Genomic DNA, 19,303 nt, shown 5'->3' with positions numbered 1-19,303 from the left:
ATAAGGAATGTGCCGCTTTAAGGTGTACAGTTTAATGGAACCCAGACCGTTCTCGTAGTATTTCTCCCTGCGGATGGCTGTGCTGGCGTGGGCGTAATTCGATACATACGTATGTCTATATAGCAGTTTTCTACAGCTCTTAGTCTCGCGGTGTTTTGAGCTAGTTATTCATTTTGGGTTTGTGCCGCTGCTTGCCTGCGGCCGCCATAACTGTTTCTGAGTCGTAGACCAGACAAGCAGTCACACTTCTGGTCGTAAAAACAGCGCCGTCGAGTCCGGGGAGTCTTGATGCTGGTGCTTTAAAAGTAGGTCCCTCTGCAACTTTGGTTATTTATGGCGGTGCTAAACGGAGAGCGAGAACGCGCTTTATGTGGCTTTTATGTATATGTGTATGCATGTGTAGGCTACATGTGTATGTATTTGAGGCTTTACTTTGACAAACGGTTGCAAGATGTAGATGAGTTTTCACCGGACTTTTTTTCTTTGAAACATTGTTGGTTGTTCTCAGTTTTATATACATACACACACACACACACACACATATATATATATATATATATATATATATATATATATATATATATATATATATATATATATATATATATATATATATATATATATATATATATATATATATATTTGCCAATCCCTCTTGTTTATAAAAATTAATTTCATTTCCTTATATAATCGGTTGACTTATGTAAACTTACTTTATCTAGACATTTTAACAATAATGAAACATACTAGAACAAAACTAGCCATGTGTTTTCTTATCATTTATTCTGTGTTGCTTAGTTACCTTTCTAAATTGCAGTCAATTAAAGTTAGGTAGGCCTAAATGTACCCCAGGCACAGGGTCTTGTTTTCTGACCGAGTGCATTAAATATTTTGGAAGGGATTGGCTCTCCCCCTCTGCTCTCTAATTAATGTTTATACAGTGGTCAATTTCAGGGTCCTTTGTCAAACATCATTAGTTTTATTCATGGATTGAGAGCAGAGTTTAAGGGTTTTTATTTTGTGCTCATCTTTTATTTGCTTCATCATTATTATTATTATTATTATTATTATTATTATTATTATTATTATTATTATTATTATTAACTGTACTTACTCTGCGGATGAAATCACATTTTCTTTTTTTGTTTTCATCTACAACAGCATTGCTCAGCTTTATTTCAAAGGTAAATGAGTTATACATTTTATAAATCCTAAAGAAACTTTTGTTTTTCTTATGATAGATGAAGAATTACCGCCTTTTGAAAATAAGTAGGCGACCTTAAAACTAAGAGTATTATTTGCACCTCTTTTTTAAGATTCTTTGGCTTGGTTCACCTTGATTTTAAAGGCATAGATTTTTACCTTTAAGTACTGTTCCTTTAAAGAAGAACATCAAGATACGGCTTTGACCTGTTTTGTAATTTGTTTGGACTTTTTCCTTTCGCCGAGATATATGATAGGTAATTTACTTTCACGCTAACGGCAAAAACATAGGAGGAAATTTAATGAGAGTAGTATGATAAACGTAGAAAGGTCTAATTGATATTTGAAACGGAAGTCTTGGTAAGATTTGTAACGACATAGCGTTGTAGCCTATATAGGCGTCTACGTTCATTCTTGTTTTTAATTCATATTGCTGTCAGATACAAATATAATTTAGTTTAGTGCTCTGTGTTTTATTAAGAAAAGAGGCATTCATTTTTCTCATTAAATTTTTCTTATTTCATATGCCTTGTGCTGTTGGAAAGGTGAAACTATCATCATTATTATGATTTTTTTTATAGACGTTGTTGTTGGAAATGTTATTACTTTTGTGTCTTGCGTCAATGAAAGACCTTGTAAACAAGTAAAAGATGCGCCGAAGTTTCTTCAGCGCAATCGAGTTTTCTGTACAGTCGCTACAGCGTATAGTCAAGGCCACCGAAAACAGATCTATCTTTCGGTGGTCTCGGTATAATGCTGTATGAGCTGCGGCCCATGAAACTTAACCACGGCCCGGTGGTGGCCTATCCTATATCGTTGCTAGAAGCACGATTATGGCTAAAATTAACCTTAAATGAAATAAAAACTACTGATGCTAGAGGGCTGCAATTTGCTATGTTTGATGATTGGTGGGTGGATTATCAACAACCAAATTGCAGCCCTCTAGCCTCAGTAGTTTTAAAGTTCTGAGGGCAGACAGAAAAAAGTGCGTACGGACAGACAAAGCCGGCACAGTAGTTTTCTTTTACAGAAAACTAAAACTAAAAATCATAGTGGTAGGAATTTTATGTTGCGCATAAATTTCTGTGTCCATGTAATTATGTGTGCCTGTTCGTTTTTCGTCGTTTATTTTCGTTCAGTGAATTTTTTTTTTTTTTTGGTGGGGGGGGACAAAGCACACTTATTAAGCTTTGCTGACTTGTGGAATTGACCCTAAACATGCAAATAGTGAAAACCTTTAATGCAGAAGTATTTATCAAGGTTCCGTAATGCTTGGAACTCGAATGGTAATGTTATTTTTTCCTTATTTTGCAGTTGAACAACCATGGCACCTACGGCCACCATCGAAACCATCTCTATCGTCCGTCCATTAAAGGTAATGTTTTCTTTATCTGTCTGTCTGTCTGTCTGTCTTTAGGTAAGTTGTATGGATCTCTTTCACAACGGCTATAAAAAACTTTTGTCTCTTATGGCGATCCATTTATGCAATTATTTACAGATTATATCTCGACTTTCTTATGTTAGTTGAAGTCTTCCTAATTCCTTCACTTTATGTGTCGATGGCTTTGTGACATTTTGCGTCTTTGATAGCGATCTTGGCATGGGCGTTGGTAAGGTTAATTAAATATCATAGGTCCGTGATCTTATCAGGAACTTTGTGATTGGTTCGCGTGATATTGGAGTGCTTAGATAAGACTCTCGAAATGGTAAACGCCATTTCATGAGAAAAATAAGGACTGCGTGCTTCACATTGTGATATCATGATATTTAGATTTTTTGCAATGTATTCACGAAGATTTAGGTATTAAGAAATAAGAACGTTGGAAATGCTACAGTTGTCAAGCAGACCATTTTATGCGTTCTTTTATCAAATTGTTTTTTTTTATATTTTAACATGCACATGAGTAGTTATTTTTATTTGTATAATTTTAATTAACGAATGAATTCAAACGAAGCTCTTTTCCTTTCAGATCTATTTTTAGGCTATGACTTTTTTTTTATTTGATGAAAGTAAAGACATATTATTTCTTCATATCTGTACTGGCTAACCCACATCATCTTATTTGCCATTTCTTGATTCGTTTCGTTAGTAATGAACCGCTGATATTAAACCCGATAATTTTTTTCCTTTTTGAAGATAAACTGTTAGTTATATGTGGTGATGGTTCTTGCATATGGTCGAGTTAAGAGTCAGGATAAGGTTTCCCTTATGCAAGGTTCACAGCTGCCCCGATCCTGGGAGGTCTGTGGTTTGTTTATTCTGAAAATGGTTAATATTCATGAAGTAGCCTGATCTCGTGGTTTTTGCTTGTTTGAAATGCTGATGTAGGAATTTTGCTAACAGTGCTTAACAAGGTTGTTCACGTTTTAACATCACTTATTTTTTTCCGATTTGAAGATGATTGATTATTAAACATTTTAACTTTGCTTGCGAGCATGTTATCTTAATATATGTCAGATATCATATAAATATATGTATTGCTTTAAAGAATTACAGGAGTAAGCCCGAATGCGTAATGTTACTTTAAATTTGTTAAGTAACAACAGTAATGCGAAAATGTTATCATGAATAGAGCAGAGACCGTTCGAAATCTGAAAAGACGGCCATATCACCTGTCCACAGTTTAGCGACAGCGAAGGTATGCCATATTATAGCGAGCCCCAAGTGCCATTTACTTAACGGACGGACATACAATCTCGTCCTCGTTAGTGTGATGCAGTTACGGTGCCTGATCCTTCCAAAAAGCTGTGGAGACTGAGCAGCCATTACTGCCTCTCTCTCCCCCCTCCCCCTCCTGCATTCTCGTTCTCTCTCTCTCTCCCATAGTGGCTTCATAGCCAAACAGAGAGCGGCTTCTGGTAATCCGCTAATTGCTTCATTAACTTCGTTAATGACTGGTGCGGTTCTTGATTGGAGTTATCCCCGTTTTTTCCCTACCCCCTTTCCATGCCTAGGACCCCTCACCAGTCTTAATTACTTGACCCTGACCCCTCCCCCTTCTCGTTTATATACTGCAAAGTGACATGCAGAATGAACAGGTTTTTTAAAGTTCTGTTTTTGCGCTTAGATCGATTATTTTTGTTATTTTCTAGAATGATTTTACACTTTCACACACACACACACACACACACACACACACACACACACACACACACACACACACACACACACACAATTATTTATATAGTTATGAAGAACAGGTAACACATATGTGTATGTATGTATATATATATATATATATATATATATATATATATATATATATATATATATATATATATATACATACATACATATATATAAACACACACATATGTAGTTTTAATAGCCACAATGCCCTCTTAACTTCTCGAATTCTTCCCGCTTTTTTGGGTACGCTTGTCACTACAAAGCCGTAAGATCCAAGTGCGAGAAATATGAAGAAACTGCGATGTCCGGTAGCGGGAAACGAACCCGAGTTCCATAATCACAACGGGGTCAGGTTGGCAAAAAAGCGCGAAGAATTCGAGAAGTTAAGAGGGAATTGCGTCTGTTACAATGACATATGTATCTGGTAAATTTGTGTGTGTGTATGTATATATATATATATATGTAAATGTGTGTGTGTATTGCTGCTGAGGAATTTTACGCGTTCTTTGGTAACTATATTGATACGTTTTTTCATTATTGATCTGTATTAATACGGCCCATTTTCCCTACTTGGGCTGCATTTTCCTTCCAACTCCAACTATGCCACTTTCTCTCCCAGTGAATCTGTTGAAGACGACAATTAGCCTACTTGATTAGTACAGAGGTGACGTGTCTGTTCCCATTTCCATTGTTTTGAATTCTCCCTGTGGTTAGAGTTCTTCCTGATATTTACGGTTTTCTTGTTTCAGTTGTTAGGCTGTCACTTTCTTCAGGCCTACATTCTATTTTCTTTTGCAATCCGAACCTAGGTTGGTTGGACGACAGAGACCTGCGCTAACTTACTACACCACGAAAAGAAGAACTCTTATTTTTCTCTTGAATTCAAGAATTTTAGTTGAATGTGTATTCAGATATCGTATACACACACATATATATTATACATATATATTATACATACACACACACACACATATATGTATATATATATTTGTGTCGTGTGTGTGTGTGTGTGTGTACACTACTAAGAAACCTTCATTTCATTATTTGAGACATTCAAGGCATTCACGTCTTTCTATTCTTTCTGTTGTCTTAAACTAATTCTATTTCACATTGCTGAAATAATCATATTTTGATTTCGGTTAGACGCAATATTGTCATCAGAGCGAACGCTTCAAGTGAAAACGGCCTGGAAAAGATAACTACCCTTTCAAGCTGCGTTTCTGAATAGAATTTTAAACAAAGGCGATTCTAATTGGTAATTCACGAAGCTGATGCGCCAAGAAATGAGCTTCGTTATTGTGCCGGAGAATTAGGAAGCTCGAGCGGTAATTGGAAATGCTGCTTCAGTGGGCGTTAGCCTTGCATGTTTTCTTCCTGTCCTCATTTTTACCATTTTTATTCCTCTTTACATTGTCCTTTATTCACGTATGCAGTGTTTCGTTTTCTGTTGCTGTTGAGGCCAAGAGTTAGTACATGATGTGTCTTATTTCAATTTTCTTGTTTTCTTTTTTTAATTGTACAATGGGTAGTTGTGTTTCTTCATTTGTGTGTATGGTGTATATCTCTTTATGTATCTTATTCTTGTAGCAGCTTGTTTATACTACAGTAAAAGTAATGTGTTAACGACAGCTGTTATGTCCTCTTGTATTTCACACACACACACACACACACACACACACATATATATATATATATATATATATATATATATATATATATATATATATATATATATATATATATATATATATATATATATATATATATATATATATATAACCAGAACTTCAGTTTTCAACATTTATAGCTGGTCTCTCCCATCCTCCTTATGTTTCCTTAGACAACCTGTGAGAGCACTCTTACCTCCTAGTCTATCCTTCACCCGAGATCCTTAAATTGTTTTCCCGGACCCTTGAGCTGAGGAATCCTTGAGCTGAATTTCCTTTCCATTTCGGCTTATAGTTGTCGAGGCCATACCCCGGACACAAATCCTTCTGTTGGGACTTTCACCGTGTTTATGTGCCGTCACTTATTGTTGGGTTTCAAGAGGTGATCTTTAGTAGCCGAGATACCGAATCCCCTCATATACGTTCGTTGCGTCATACTCTTGCTTTTCAAGCTAAGATACAATGCATTACTACGCAAATACAATTCTTCTTGTATTTTAATAATTCACTTACATTTCTAATTATTTATTAATTTGTTAATTTATTTTTTTATAAGTGATCTATCTGTATTTCCCATGACCTTCTGTTACTTCTTTCTAATGAACACCATATTCTTTGGAAGCTTGAATTTTAAGTCAGTGGCCCCTGTGGTCTTGTTGCATGTGTATCGGTTTCATTTTCTGAATAATAGTAATAATAAAAATAATAATAACATGCTTTTTTTACCTGTTGGAATTTTGTATTTTTCTTCCCCTATATTATTTGGCGTACAGATTTGTGTAGTATCTAGGGCAGAGTTCAATATCTCATGACTCTCTAGTGGTTATTTTGTGGCCTAGAGAAGGAAGAGATTCCCATGGCCCCGTGAAAAGAAAGTTTAATGAGGAAACCAGCCGTCTTTGTACGTTGGGAATATATCCCACAATTATCTTTTTCTATAATTTTTGTGTGGTAAAAAAATAAGTAAATTCTGGGAAATTCAACAGGTTGAGGTCACCGTAAGAAAGGAAAAAGGCTTCTAAAAACGAATAGCTGAGAAAAATATTTGTTTAATTCTCTCTCTCTCTCTCTCTCTCTCTCTCTCTCTCTCTCTCTCTCTCTATATATATATATATATATATATATATATATATATATATATATATATGTATATTATATTTATATATTACATATATATACAGTATAGAGCCACCGAGCAGCGGCCTAGGACTTCGTAGAGGTCCGTGGCGCGGGTTCAAATCCGCAGCCGACTGGTCAGTGAAGGCGGACACTTTGCTCTCCGTGTAGACACCCCGGGATTACGTATGTAATCAACAGATAGGTTTGCTGAAAAGCAAATTGGTGTTACAGACTAATACGCACATAAACAAAGCCACTCCAACATCTTCTAAAAACATAACAGACACCTCACACGTCTCGAACTGTGGACCTACCCGCCCAGTTCTCCTTGCTGCTTGGGAGAAAGGGAGCTGGGGATTGGCACGATACACGTACACATCGTTACCGGGGTCTAAGCGATGTCAGGCAGGGCAGCCGATCGAGGCTACGGCCTACCCCAACGCCAAATCAAAGTCCTTCGTAAAGAAGGCATCGTGCTTACCCCGTATAGAAAATGGGAAAAAAGCACGTTAAAACGAAGAAGAAGACATATATATACAGTATGTGTCAGTAATTACCTCTCCCCAGTATATCATCAAACCGTGAATATTTATGGTATATCACCGGCTTAACTAACTGAAATCTGTGTGTGTGTATCGGGTCCTCATTTTCACAAACATCTGCCTTTCTAATGTGTGCTCCTTCGGGTGTTGGTGTGTGAGCAGATACACCATCACGAGTCATATGGTGCAAGATAAAGTGGATAGAACTCGGCGTCAGTCCTGACTCATGCTTGGACTTGTCTGCTCCTTCCCAGTCACTGTTACGTCACGTATCTCATGACTTCCTTTGCCTACGTGGTGTACAGCCGTGTGAAATGTCTTCCTCCGTCTTTGCAATTATTAGCAGGAAATTGTATAGTTTTTGTTCCTGAAATAATTCCCTGAACCTGTTGTTATGGCGTGCATATGAACTTGAATGGAATAATGGTTGTGGTGATTTGTTTTTATTCTTTTGTAGTTTTTGTCTAGTGGAATTATGGTTGTGGTTATTTACGTGTTTGTTTTCTTATTTTACGTGGTATGATTCTTAAAGAGCCATATTGTTGTATTATCGCATGTTCGGTTAAGATAAGGTCAACCATCTTGTAAAGATTTAAGAGTAAGACGCACCATTTAATTCATACCGCTTACATTCAGCAAAACTAAATACTTAGTATGCCGATCGTCCAGTATTGATGCATAGGGATGCACTTTGCTTTGTTAAGTACTTGGATATTAACTGAGGCCTGGTGTCCTGCAGACTCTTATCTTAACTTTAATACTTCTAGGCTAAAATTATTTTGTTGAAGACTGGAATTAACAGAATGAGATTCAATAAGAGAAGTGTGACAAAACCCGCATGAGAACTTTCTGTCGCAGAGCTTTTTGTGTGCATGATCTCATTCCCTTAAAAAAGGGAAATTGAAACCCACATCGGTAGATTGGGTTGGGTGACTGCAGTGATCACAGATCTGCTGGTAAGGTTCCAATACAGGTTTGAGAGTTTAAGTGCGTGTGTACCTAGATGACTCAGCCAACAACAGGTGTGACCTCTCTCTCTCTCTCTCTCTCTCTCTCTCTCTCTCTCTCTCTCTCACGTGTAAGTTTTGTGCTTGATAATTGTTCTGGGATTCGTGTTTAGAGTTAATTCCATTTACTGCTGTGGAAGTGTGGAATAGAGAAATAACATGTTAAAGACCAGGAAAATAAAGAAAGAAATACCAGGATAATTGGTATATCGAACTTGAGATTATTATGAGTTACCTTCTTTATTTACAAAATTTTTTGAGAGGCTAAATACAAAAGAAACAAGTGACATATAATCAATGTTATCAGCGAAGTTCGGTCTCATCGAGTTAGGACACCTAAAAGTGTAAGAGCGTAGGGTCGCTTTATTCCATTTTGCGTTTTCTGGCTCCATGGCTTCCAATGTGTAGCATTAGGAGGTAATGCCCTTAGCAGGGAACCTGTGCAAATGTGATGCATTAGCAAGGGGCTAAACTCCATTAAGGGTGGAGCCCGTATTGAGAGACAGACAGACAGAGACAGAGGCTTGTCGAACTCATTGTTTCTTGGGGAAAGAAAAGGTGTCGGGACTCGGGGTGCCAGTACTTTTAATGGCGAACTCTGATTCTGAACTTGAGAATTCTGGATTTGGTTTCCGCCTGGTTTGGCGAACTTCTTGTTTTTTCGTAGTTTTATCTAGTTTAAGCCTAAGGTCATTTTATGTTTTATACATATATATATATATATATATATATATATATATATATATATATATATACTGTATATATATATATAAAGGGTAGACTTTACGGTGCTATGTTTCGAAGGCAACGGTCTTCCTTGACGTTGAGGAAGACAATACTCTTGGATACATAACACTAACATTTACCCTTTTATGGGCTACCTTTATTAGAAGGAATTCTGTTTTAACATATATTTTATAGTCATATGTATGTATATATACATACATAAATACATACAAATATATATATATATATATATATATATATATATATATATATATATATAGGCCTATATACAGTATATACATGTATATATATCAATTTTGTCATAGCCACCTCCCTTTTATCGTTGTCACATCTATATATAGAACTTTCGTGAATTCCCTCGCGATATCATTTCTAAATCTGTCCAGCCATCTGGCTCCTAATATTCTATTTAGAGCTTTATTCTCAAATAGATTTTTAAAGATATAGTTACATTGTCATGCTATGATTCTTGTCCGTACAGCAATACAGATCGTACCAGACATATACAAAAACTTACTTTCGAAGGCAGTTTCATTCTATTTGGATTTCCTAATCTTATTCAGCCCATTGTTTGATTTTCCCATTTTATTCTTCCAGTAGATTTCAGCTCAAGAGATTCTGTACTGGACATCAGTACAAGAACAATGATGACCTTAGTTCTTAAGTGTTTGAAAGATTCGACCTCTTTAGACCTTTCTCCGTCTAATGTTACTTCACCCTTTTGTGAATACTATGGCCTCATTACCGCTGCTTTTCTCAGTTTTATATTCAGCTCCATCTCTGTACAGTACTGTAGGTATGTGACGCATTTCTGTTCAGCAAGCTGTGTAAATCCTGTTGCGTTTTGCCGATTAAAACATCATCATCTGCTTATTTTAAGTCTGCCAAGTTTCTGTCGTTACTTAAGTGTAAATCTTCTCTTCCATCGCCGATCACGTTTCTGTTTTAAAATCTGTGAGAAGGCAAACAGCTAAGTTGGACTAACATTCCATTTTAACATCCCGCTAGTAATTGCACATTCATTAGATAAAACCCAGTCAACATTAACGTTGCATTTATTTTGTGCATGGATAATTTTGATTAGCTTTACAAACATAACGCAAGGCATTATACATACATATGTGTATATATGTATATTATATATGATTATATATATACATTATATATATGTATATTATATATAATTGTATATGCATTATATATAATTGTATATGCATTATATATATGTATATATATATATATATATATATATATGTATATATATATTTGGTGATTGCCTGTACAATTATCGTTGATTATCTGTTTGCTTTTTTCGTCAAGGTTTCTCCTTAACCTCGCTACATGTTTGTTTATTCAGCAAACTCACTGTCATCATTAGTTCTCTGCTCCTTGGTATCTTATTCCGGGATTTCAACAGCTCTCTCTCTCTCTCTCTCTCTCTCTCTCTCTCTCTCTCTCTCTCTCTCTCTCTCTCTCTCTCTCAGATAATTTCTTTCTCTTCAAGAGAGAAAATTCACACTGCTCCTTTTTTATAAAAACGTCAATTGTATAAATAACCTGCTCAGACATTTTCTTCTTGAAGCGCCGTGTACGTAGAATATATTCTCTCGTGTGTATTTCCATTTGTGTGGTTTTTTGACCTACCATTTTACCAGTCATTTGTATTTTAGCTCCCTTATACTCTCTATTCCTGTTTATTCTCTCTGCATTGACTCCAGTTTCCCCCATCTCTCCATTTTGTCAACTTTACTTACCCATCCTAATTCCAACAGTTCCACTTTATCTGCTTTCGAGTTTCCTGTCCCCTTTCAATCCTCTTTTCCAGATCGCAGCCTCCGCGCAGTCTTGCTTTGTATCTTTGATTTATTTCCCCTGCTCCTGTTCCGGGTTGTTTTCTTTCTGTATCATGTCATTTTATCGATTTTTCACTATTACAGTTTTTCTTGTTCTCCAAGGGCTTTCATGCTACTTTTCTGTTTCTGTTATTCTGTTTCATTCATGCTTGTACGTCGTTTTATTCCTTTTCCTTTTCATATTTTTATATAAGAGTTTTACATAGTTTTTATAGTTTTATTCGATTTATTTTTACTTTCATTTTTTAAGACTTATTTTATATTTCTTTTTCACCTTTTTACTTCCGCCATAGTCAAGATATTTTGCTCTCACCAGGTTTCATTTCATTAAAGTTTTATCTTCTTGTACACTTTTCTTAGTCCTGTTCTTGCCTGACGCGTGAGTGCTTTTCATCAGTGTTATTTTGTTGTTGTTGTTTTTAATTTGCAGTTGCTACTCTTTATGTTTTAATTTCCTCTCTCTCCTTCTGCACCTTTACCTCCCACCTTTCTTCCAGTCGAATTTCCTTCCATATTTTTTCAGATCTCTCCTATTGATTTCATTTCATAACCGAAATCTTCATAGACTCTATTGCAATTTGTATCTTTTAATTTCTTCAGCGTCTATGCCGAGGTCATCATTCCTGGATTCCCTTTCAGGTCTCGCCTTTTCCTTGCTACTTTTTTGACGACTGGCATCATGTTCCTATAGAAGACTAATTATTTATGGGTTGCGCCGACGACTATTCTAGGTCAAATTAACATATATTTGTTAAAGCGCTTCTCACTACGTATATTTTTCACTTGTTTTGTTCCGAAAAATATTGTCAGTCATTGAGTTACACTGCACCTGCACCTGTCTATTATTTTATCCATGGAAATGTTCGGGTAATGAGTCAGGAGTCTCTCTCTCTCTCTCTCTCTCTCTCTCTCTCTCTCTCTCTCTCTCTCTCTCTCTCTCTCTGTTGACATTATGCCATATGAACCAAGATCCCAGCACAGATCGCAATTCCAACTTGCTGTGACATCTCATATCTGTGCCAAAATCAGATCTCACGTTATTGCTTTGAATAGCCAATACAAATATTGACTGAATTGCTGAATTCACGCCTCTTCGTGGCGGTTCTCCGGCCTCGGAGGAATGGAACCACATTATATACAATTTCTCTCTCTCTCTCTCTCTCTCTCTCTCTCTCTCTCTCTCTCTCTCTCTCTCTCGTTAATTAAATCATTATGCAGCACATTGTGACACCTTTTGTTCTAGTAAATTGCATGTTCTTTCCGGGCTTGACCTCCTTTGCGGCCGTAAAGGTTGGAGTTTCATCTCGACCAGTTTCATATTCAGTGTATCCGGGAGGCTTTTATCATCAGCTCAGGCGAGGGCGGGTTTTTGGTGGGGGAGGGGGCGGCGGGGGTTGGTGCATAAAAGGAAACCTTGTCCTTTACGTCTTTTATCAATTACGTAATTGATCTCGCCCTCCCACCCTCAACTTTAATACTGGATCCACGCGATCTTTCATCTCTCAGTACGAACTTTCATGTCCGGCGTGGGTAAGGGCTATGACATCACTTCATTTAACTCTCTCTCTCTCTCTCTCTCTCTCTCTCTCTCTCTCTCTCTCTCTCTCTTCTTTTCCAAATGTATACTTAAATAGGCTTCTCACACAAATGACTTCATTGTAAATACGATGACTATGTTGCAAAGGAGAGAGAGAGAGAGAGAGAGAGAGAGAGAATCACTACCTATCCGTTCAAAATGTATGCTTAAGTAGGTTTCATAAACAAATGACTTCACCGTAAATGCGACGACTATGTTGCAAAGGAGAGAGAGAGAGAGAGAGAGAGAGAGAGAGAGAGAGAGAGAGAGAGAGAGAGAGAGAGAGAGAGAGAGAGTCACTCACTACCTGTCCTTTCAGAATGTATGCGTAAATAGGTTTCATAAACAAATGACTTCACTTTAAATACGACGACTATGTTGCGAAGGAGAGAGAGAGAGAGAGAGAGAGAGAGAATTTACGTAACGCTTCGCGTTGTGGATGGCAAGGCCGTTGGAAGTCAATGGCTGTGTTGAAACAACCACAAAACTGGGAGTAATAGTAAACAATGATACTTTAATCCTATTGATTTCTGGGGATCAGGCGAATGTCTGGGTGAGTTTGTGCGTGTGCGTTCCTGGGGTTGTTGATTAAGATGATGATAGTATTGATGGTGATTGTGATGATGATGATGATGATGATAGTGCAAGACTCGAGTGTTGATGATACTGACCGAGAAGGGCGTTTAGCGAGATAAGGTTGGTGTTACAATGGATATAAAAATGAAGACGCCAAAGTGACAGCAGTGGCATGGCGACAGTGCGAGGTTGTTTTGTTTGTTTGGGAGATTGTTATTGGGTGCTGTAATGAAGATGGTCGAAAGCCAAACCATTTTAGAACTTGCTTTGTGCGGATTATAATACTTTGTATTAATTTTACATTGCAATTCTGTTACCTCATTATAATTTTTAACAAGTAATTTTACATTGTTTTCTACTTGTAATTTTGTTTTCTGTTTTCTGCTTGTAATTTTGTTTTCTACTTATTAATTTTGATTAGCTAGATGTGGCCACTGGAACAGCTGTTTCTGTTATGATAGTAAAAAGTTTCTATTAGACATTGAACATTTTGGCTGTTGTCGAAAATGACCCCTTTCTATTTAGGACAGTGAAGACGGACAAAAATACTTGGAGATGGTTGAGATAGAGGTTTAAACGTAATAATGATTCGTTGTTTTCCTCAACACGTTTCGTATTATTCATTGATATATGCTAATCTCATACCTTTTTTGTTCCATTGTAAGGTCGAACACCTGACATCGACTCTAGGGAGTTCCTTATTTACGTTTTCGCTTGGGGAAACGTTGTCTGTCTTCGAAGAACATTTTCCTAAATACTGGAATATTTTTTGCTGACGATTATGCACCAGGTTATTAAGGGATGAAGTCACGGTTTCAGAAGGGTCGTAATGAAAGTATTTTTTTCAACAGTCTGTTTGTTAATATTTTTAAGAAAGAGCTAATTAACAGTCGATTTTTTTGCGTAATTCGAGGAAGTTGTTTGCTCATTACTTTTCCCCGAAACTTTTGCACGATAGTAAACGCTTAGTTAAGGAGATTATTGGTGAATATTTGAGTTTTTTTCGTGGATTATGTTATTGATGTGATTTATTTTGGCTGCACATATATGTGCATGTGTAATGCAAATGATGTTTTTTCCCGTGGAAATTAACATGTATGCTAGTGAATTTTAGTTTAGAATATTTTTTTTTTTACTGTTAACTTCAAGATCAGTGCTGTTATTTATAGGGAGAATATATATTAATCATATTAGGCTTAGAGCTCTCTCTCTCTCTCTCTCTCTCTCTCTCTCTCTCTCTCTCTCTCTCTCTCTCTCTCTCTCTCTCAAAACCATTCAGTTCATTGTTCTTCTGTTCTTTGCTACTGGTTACTATGATAACTTCTCACGGATTAATCTCAAGGTAAATTTAGATTAATTCCGTTCTTGTGTCCATTTTCCCCCCTCGGCAATGCCATTACGCTTCAGACATTATGCAGCTGAGCGCTTCATTTCAAATGGCGATGAAGCTAATGATGTGTTTGTAACCAAGGGCACCTGTGATGTTAATTCTCTCAGGTTGTTTGTAGACCGTAGTCGTATATCCCAAAAATGCGTTTGTGGAGGTCTAAAAATGAGTTCATTTCCTTTGCTTTACAGAGCAGACCCCGTAATTAAAATCTCATTTATATGAAGATTAATTCATTGGACTTTTTTATTTGAAGTTTTTTTTCTGGTCTTAATTTGAACTTAATTAATCTGACCCAATTTTGTTTTTGTCGATGTTCCATTAATATTAATGAGATTTACCCAGCTGCTGCATAGGCAAAATTTATGTCATCTAAGCTGATTAATTTATGCACCGGTGCACAGATGAATGTATTGAGACTCATCTCTGGTTTTTGATGTCATGTTGCAGTTTCTCTCTCTCTCTCTCTCTCTCTCTCTCTCTCTCTCTCTCTCTCTCTCTCTCTCTCTCTCTCTCTCTCTCTATATATATATATATATATATATATATATATATATATATATATATATATATATATATATATATATATATATATATATATATATATATATATATATATATATTTTTTTTTTTTACCTATTCACATGCGTTAATGCTTGATCATGCAGTCTGTTTTTACTCATCAGTAAGTCGGGTAAATGTAGCAATACTATGTCATATAATCTTGAGTAATTATGATGTTGCGCTTGGAGACTAAATATTTGTATTATTTTGAATTGAAATATAAAATCTAAAAAAGGAATTCCGTCATAGTAGATTATCTGACATTTATTTTCATGTCGTATTCGATGGTAAATATTGGTAATCTTTCAAGAAAACAAAAGTTGTGAGCTGAAATGCAACGAAAACTATTCCACAGTTTATGTAAATCTTTTATTTTGGTTATTTGCTTTTATTTATCTTCATTGTTGTTCATACGGCTAATCATCTTGGCCTTGATTGCCTATCTGTTTTTTCTTCTTATTGGAAAGATTTCTATCAGGTTTTATTTCCTACTGGAAAGTTTTTTATCTGGTTTTTCTTATTTGAAAGATTTCCCTCTTTTTTTTTTTTTATTTCGTAAAGGAAAGACTTCTGTCTTGTTTGCTTCTTATTGGAAAGGTGAACTATTACGGTACTTCAAATATTACCGCCTTTCATCCGAGGTCTTCTTGCTGCTAGGGAAACTGATATCGATGGGAAAATCTTGTTAAATATCAGTCTCATCGTAACTTTGAAGTGTCTCGTTCCACGGAATCAGACGGCCTTGTCATAGGCCGGAGGGGTATTAAGGCATCGAGGAGATATTGTCAATCTTTTGATATGTTTTTCATATCTTTATGCGCCCAGGAAGAGTAGGAAAACAAATATGCGGCAGGCTTTTTAATTGCCTTACATAAAAGCCTCTCTCTCTCTCTCTCTCTCTCTCTCTCTCTCTCTCTCTCTCTCTCTCTCTCTCGATGTTTTCCGTTGTCCTGCCATCATCGTCGTTGAAGAACTACCATTGTGATTTCACAGGAATGGTCATAGCAAATGTATTAAAAAGTCGGTTGAGATGTTGAAGACTTTTTATGAAAGCATCATTTGGACCATGCCCACAGCGTGACTGTCGTTGATCTGACCAGTCATAGACTATTGGGCATAAGTGTAATCTCCCTTTTACAAACTACGACGAATTATAGTGACTTGAGAGAGTGCTACGTCATTTAGGGAAATATTAGAAAACTTTTACGGTCCCGCTTATCTTGGTAGATTCAGAGTAATGGAGTTGTCGAATCATGGGTTGGCCTGAGTTATATAAACATGATGCATACAGATTCAAAGAAGTCTTATTAAAATTATTCGGTGAAACCATTGACCTTCTCTTTAAGCTCTTTTCCCCTAATTGACGCTGTTATTCTAATACTGATGAAGTTGTTCGTGCTCCGTTATTTGCCACTCAGAGCCTCTGACTTATTGAGTTCAATACATTTATGCACATCAGTTATCACTAGTTACCTTTACACTTATTTAACATGCTTTTATCAGATGAAATAGTCTGTTTCGCTGCTGGGAAGAAAGGGCGTTGGGTCGGGTATGATACATGAAACATACGCTATCGGGGTCTAAGCGATGTCAGGCAGGGCAGCCGATCGAGACTACAGGTCTACCCCAAAGCCAAATCAAAAGTCCTTCAAAAGAAGGCATCGTGCTTACCCCATACAAAAATGGGAAAAAAGCACGTTAAAAGAAGAAGAAGATGATTCAGCTTGGCTTATGTTTCCAGTTCCGAATTCACTTCTAAAGTACTTTAAAAAGCCAGTTAAGAAAATGACCGCATTTAATTAGGAAAGGGTCGCGACGAGGTGATCCCCACGTAGTTCGGTGGAATCATTCTGCAGGTATTTATGCAATGTGCACACGTGAGCGCGCGCGAAAACAACGGCCATCCACTGGCTTAGTTGGTATTCCACTTCCCTGTAGCGTTAGTGATAAAATGCAAGTAAAAATTCCAACTCTTCAGTATAGGCTAATCTCTTTTAGAGCGTATCTGTAAAGAATAACGGCATCGCAAAAATATTTTAAACATCGTATCTCTTGCTCCAAGAATCATACCGATTTATGAAATTAGTATCTTATCCATATTTTTTAGAAAAAACAGTAGGGAAGCAGTAGCAAACCTCCCAGCAGATAACATTCTCCTCCAACCCAGTCAACATATGGCTTTATGAATGAATCTGTTATTAAACATTAGCACAGCGAAACCAACCAAGTGACAGAGTTGCAGCGATATCAAAGATTTAAAAATTTATTACCGCCAGCTGTTTCAAGCTCTGCATTAAACTTGAAGAAAAGAGAATTTGGGTTTTTAAGCGACTGGCGTCACAATTTCCTTTGAGATCAGTATAAGTCCTGCTGGTGTCATCGGCATGGTGATAAGTAATAAAGATCTTAACCTGTTATGTTCTTTTCATCTTCATTTGCTAACAGTTCTAAAGACTTTGCTTTTTATGACTCCCAAGATGAATGCAAGCAGTTTCAAAGTTATATAATTGGTAATAGAAATCATCTGTGAAAAAGGCAAGGTAGAGCCGCAGTAACTGAGAGAAATTTGATATTTTTCAGTTTGATAAGAAATCACTTGGTCTTCCTAAAATCTTGGACTGGGTTGAAACTTTCCAAAATGTTCCAGGTCAATGTCTGTAGAGTTTCATATAAACAGGTCGTATTGACGGTCATTGCAAACTCTCGTAGACAGCCGTCGTGGATATTCAGAACGTTTTATAAAGAGATATCAGTGCCATGTTTGTATTAGAGTCGTTGTAGATCAGACCAGGCGCACACTTGCTTACCAAAATGGTTTTACCCTTCCTACATGTTATCACCAAATAGAGTGTAGGCATATGGGCCAGAAGAAAACTCGAATAATTTCACAGAATGCTCAGTGTTTTAAATTTGTAGATATCCCCTAATCGTAGATATACCATCAGATTCTATGTTACCTGAATAAATTAAATCTCAGTCGATATTTTGCTTAAAAATATTTTAAACAAAATTATTCCACCCAGTGTAGTATGATTGAGTTAGGTTGACGACGTATGGATTTGACCTGGGAAAGAAAATGTGAATATTTTCTTTGGTAAATTGAATTATTTGGTCCCATTAATAAAATTCAGTATGGAAATGGAAAATGAATGTAGCCTACCCTTTTTGGATTGCCTGTTATGTGGAATACACACACACATATATATACATTATATATATATATATATATATATATATATATATATATATATATGTTCAGCCATATATATATATATATATATATATATATATATATATATATATATTCTCATAACACACCTTGTTCCCTAAAAGAAAGAATTATATATCACCAGGCATGACTCATATACATCTGAGTATTTTCGCACAGAATGAAATATAATACTCTGTATCTCTCATTTTACCTAGGAAATTCTTCTGGAGGTGTAGTAGCTGTACGTGCAACCTTTAGCAGGCTGTAAATTAAATCCATCCCGCATGCAATTTATGCGAATGTAGTTCTTTCTTCAAGGGGAAATAAAATAGGGCTTATTTGTTGTGGGAGGCAGCTTGTAAACTTTATGAGCACAATAAACACACGTAGTTAAGAAAACAGATAAATGAAGACTATTTTTACACAGGCTTTTCTTATTTTGCCATATTTTGTGGGTGTAACGTACCGGTCATCTGAAGAAAAAGAACACTACAAGTAGTTATTCTCTCTCTCTCTCTCTCTCTCTCTCTCTCTCTCTCTCTCTCTCTCTCTCTCTCTCTCTGAATTTAGAAAAAGGTAAAATATTAGTGGTGACTAGTTGTGATTTATTTTTAGTCATCACTAGTGTCAGCACATTTGAAAAAATTTTGCCGCGTTAGGTATTTTGTGTAGCAGGCACCTTGTAGTTGGTGTAGGGATTCGGCATTTTTGAAGTAGGCAG

General features: G+C 36.4%; 1 protein-coding gene across 2 annotated transcripts in view; it reads left to right on the top strand.

Annotated features, from left to right (window-relative positions):
* The window catches only part of LOC136844456 (transmembrane protein 47), a 450,890-nt gene that overhangs the window by 43,284 nt on the left and 388,303 nt on the right, over positions 1-19,303 (top strand). For both annotated transcript variants that reach the window (XM_067113711.1, XM_067113712.1), the window contains exon 2: positions 2,518-2,578. In XM_067113711.1, coding sequence (XP_066969812.1) covers positions 2,528-2,578 — 51 coding nt within the window. In that variant the 5' untranslated portion in view covers positions 2,518-2,527. The remainder of the gene's footprint in view (positions 1-2,517; positions 2,579-19,303) is intronic.

The sequence above is a fragment of the Macrobrachium rosenbergii genome, chromosome 12 (assembly GCF_040412425.1).
Source record: "Macrobrachium rosenbergii isolate ZJJX-2024 chromosome 12, ASM4041242v1, whole genome shotgun sequence".
NCBI classification, from domain to species: domain Eukaryota; kingdom Metazoa; phylum Arthropoda; class Malacostraca; order Decapoda; family Palaemonidae; genus Macrobrachium; species Macrobrachium rosenbergii.
The sequence above is the reverse complement of the archived record's forward strand: the minus strand, read 5'-3'. Positions and strand labels throughout refer to the sequence as shown.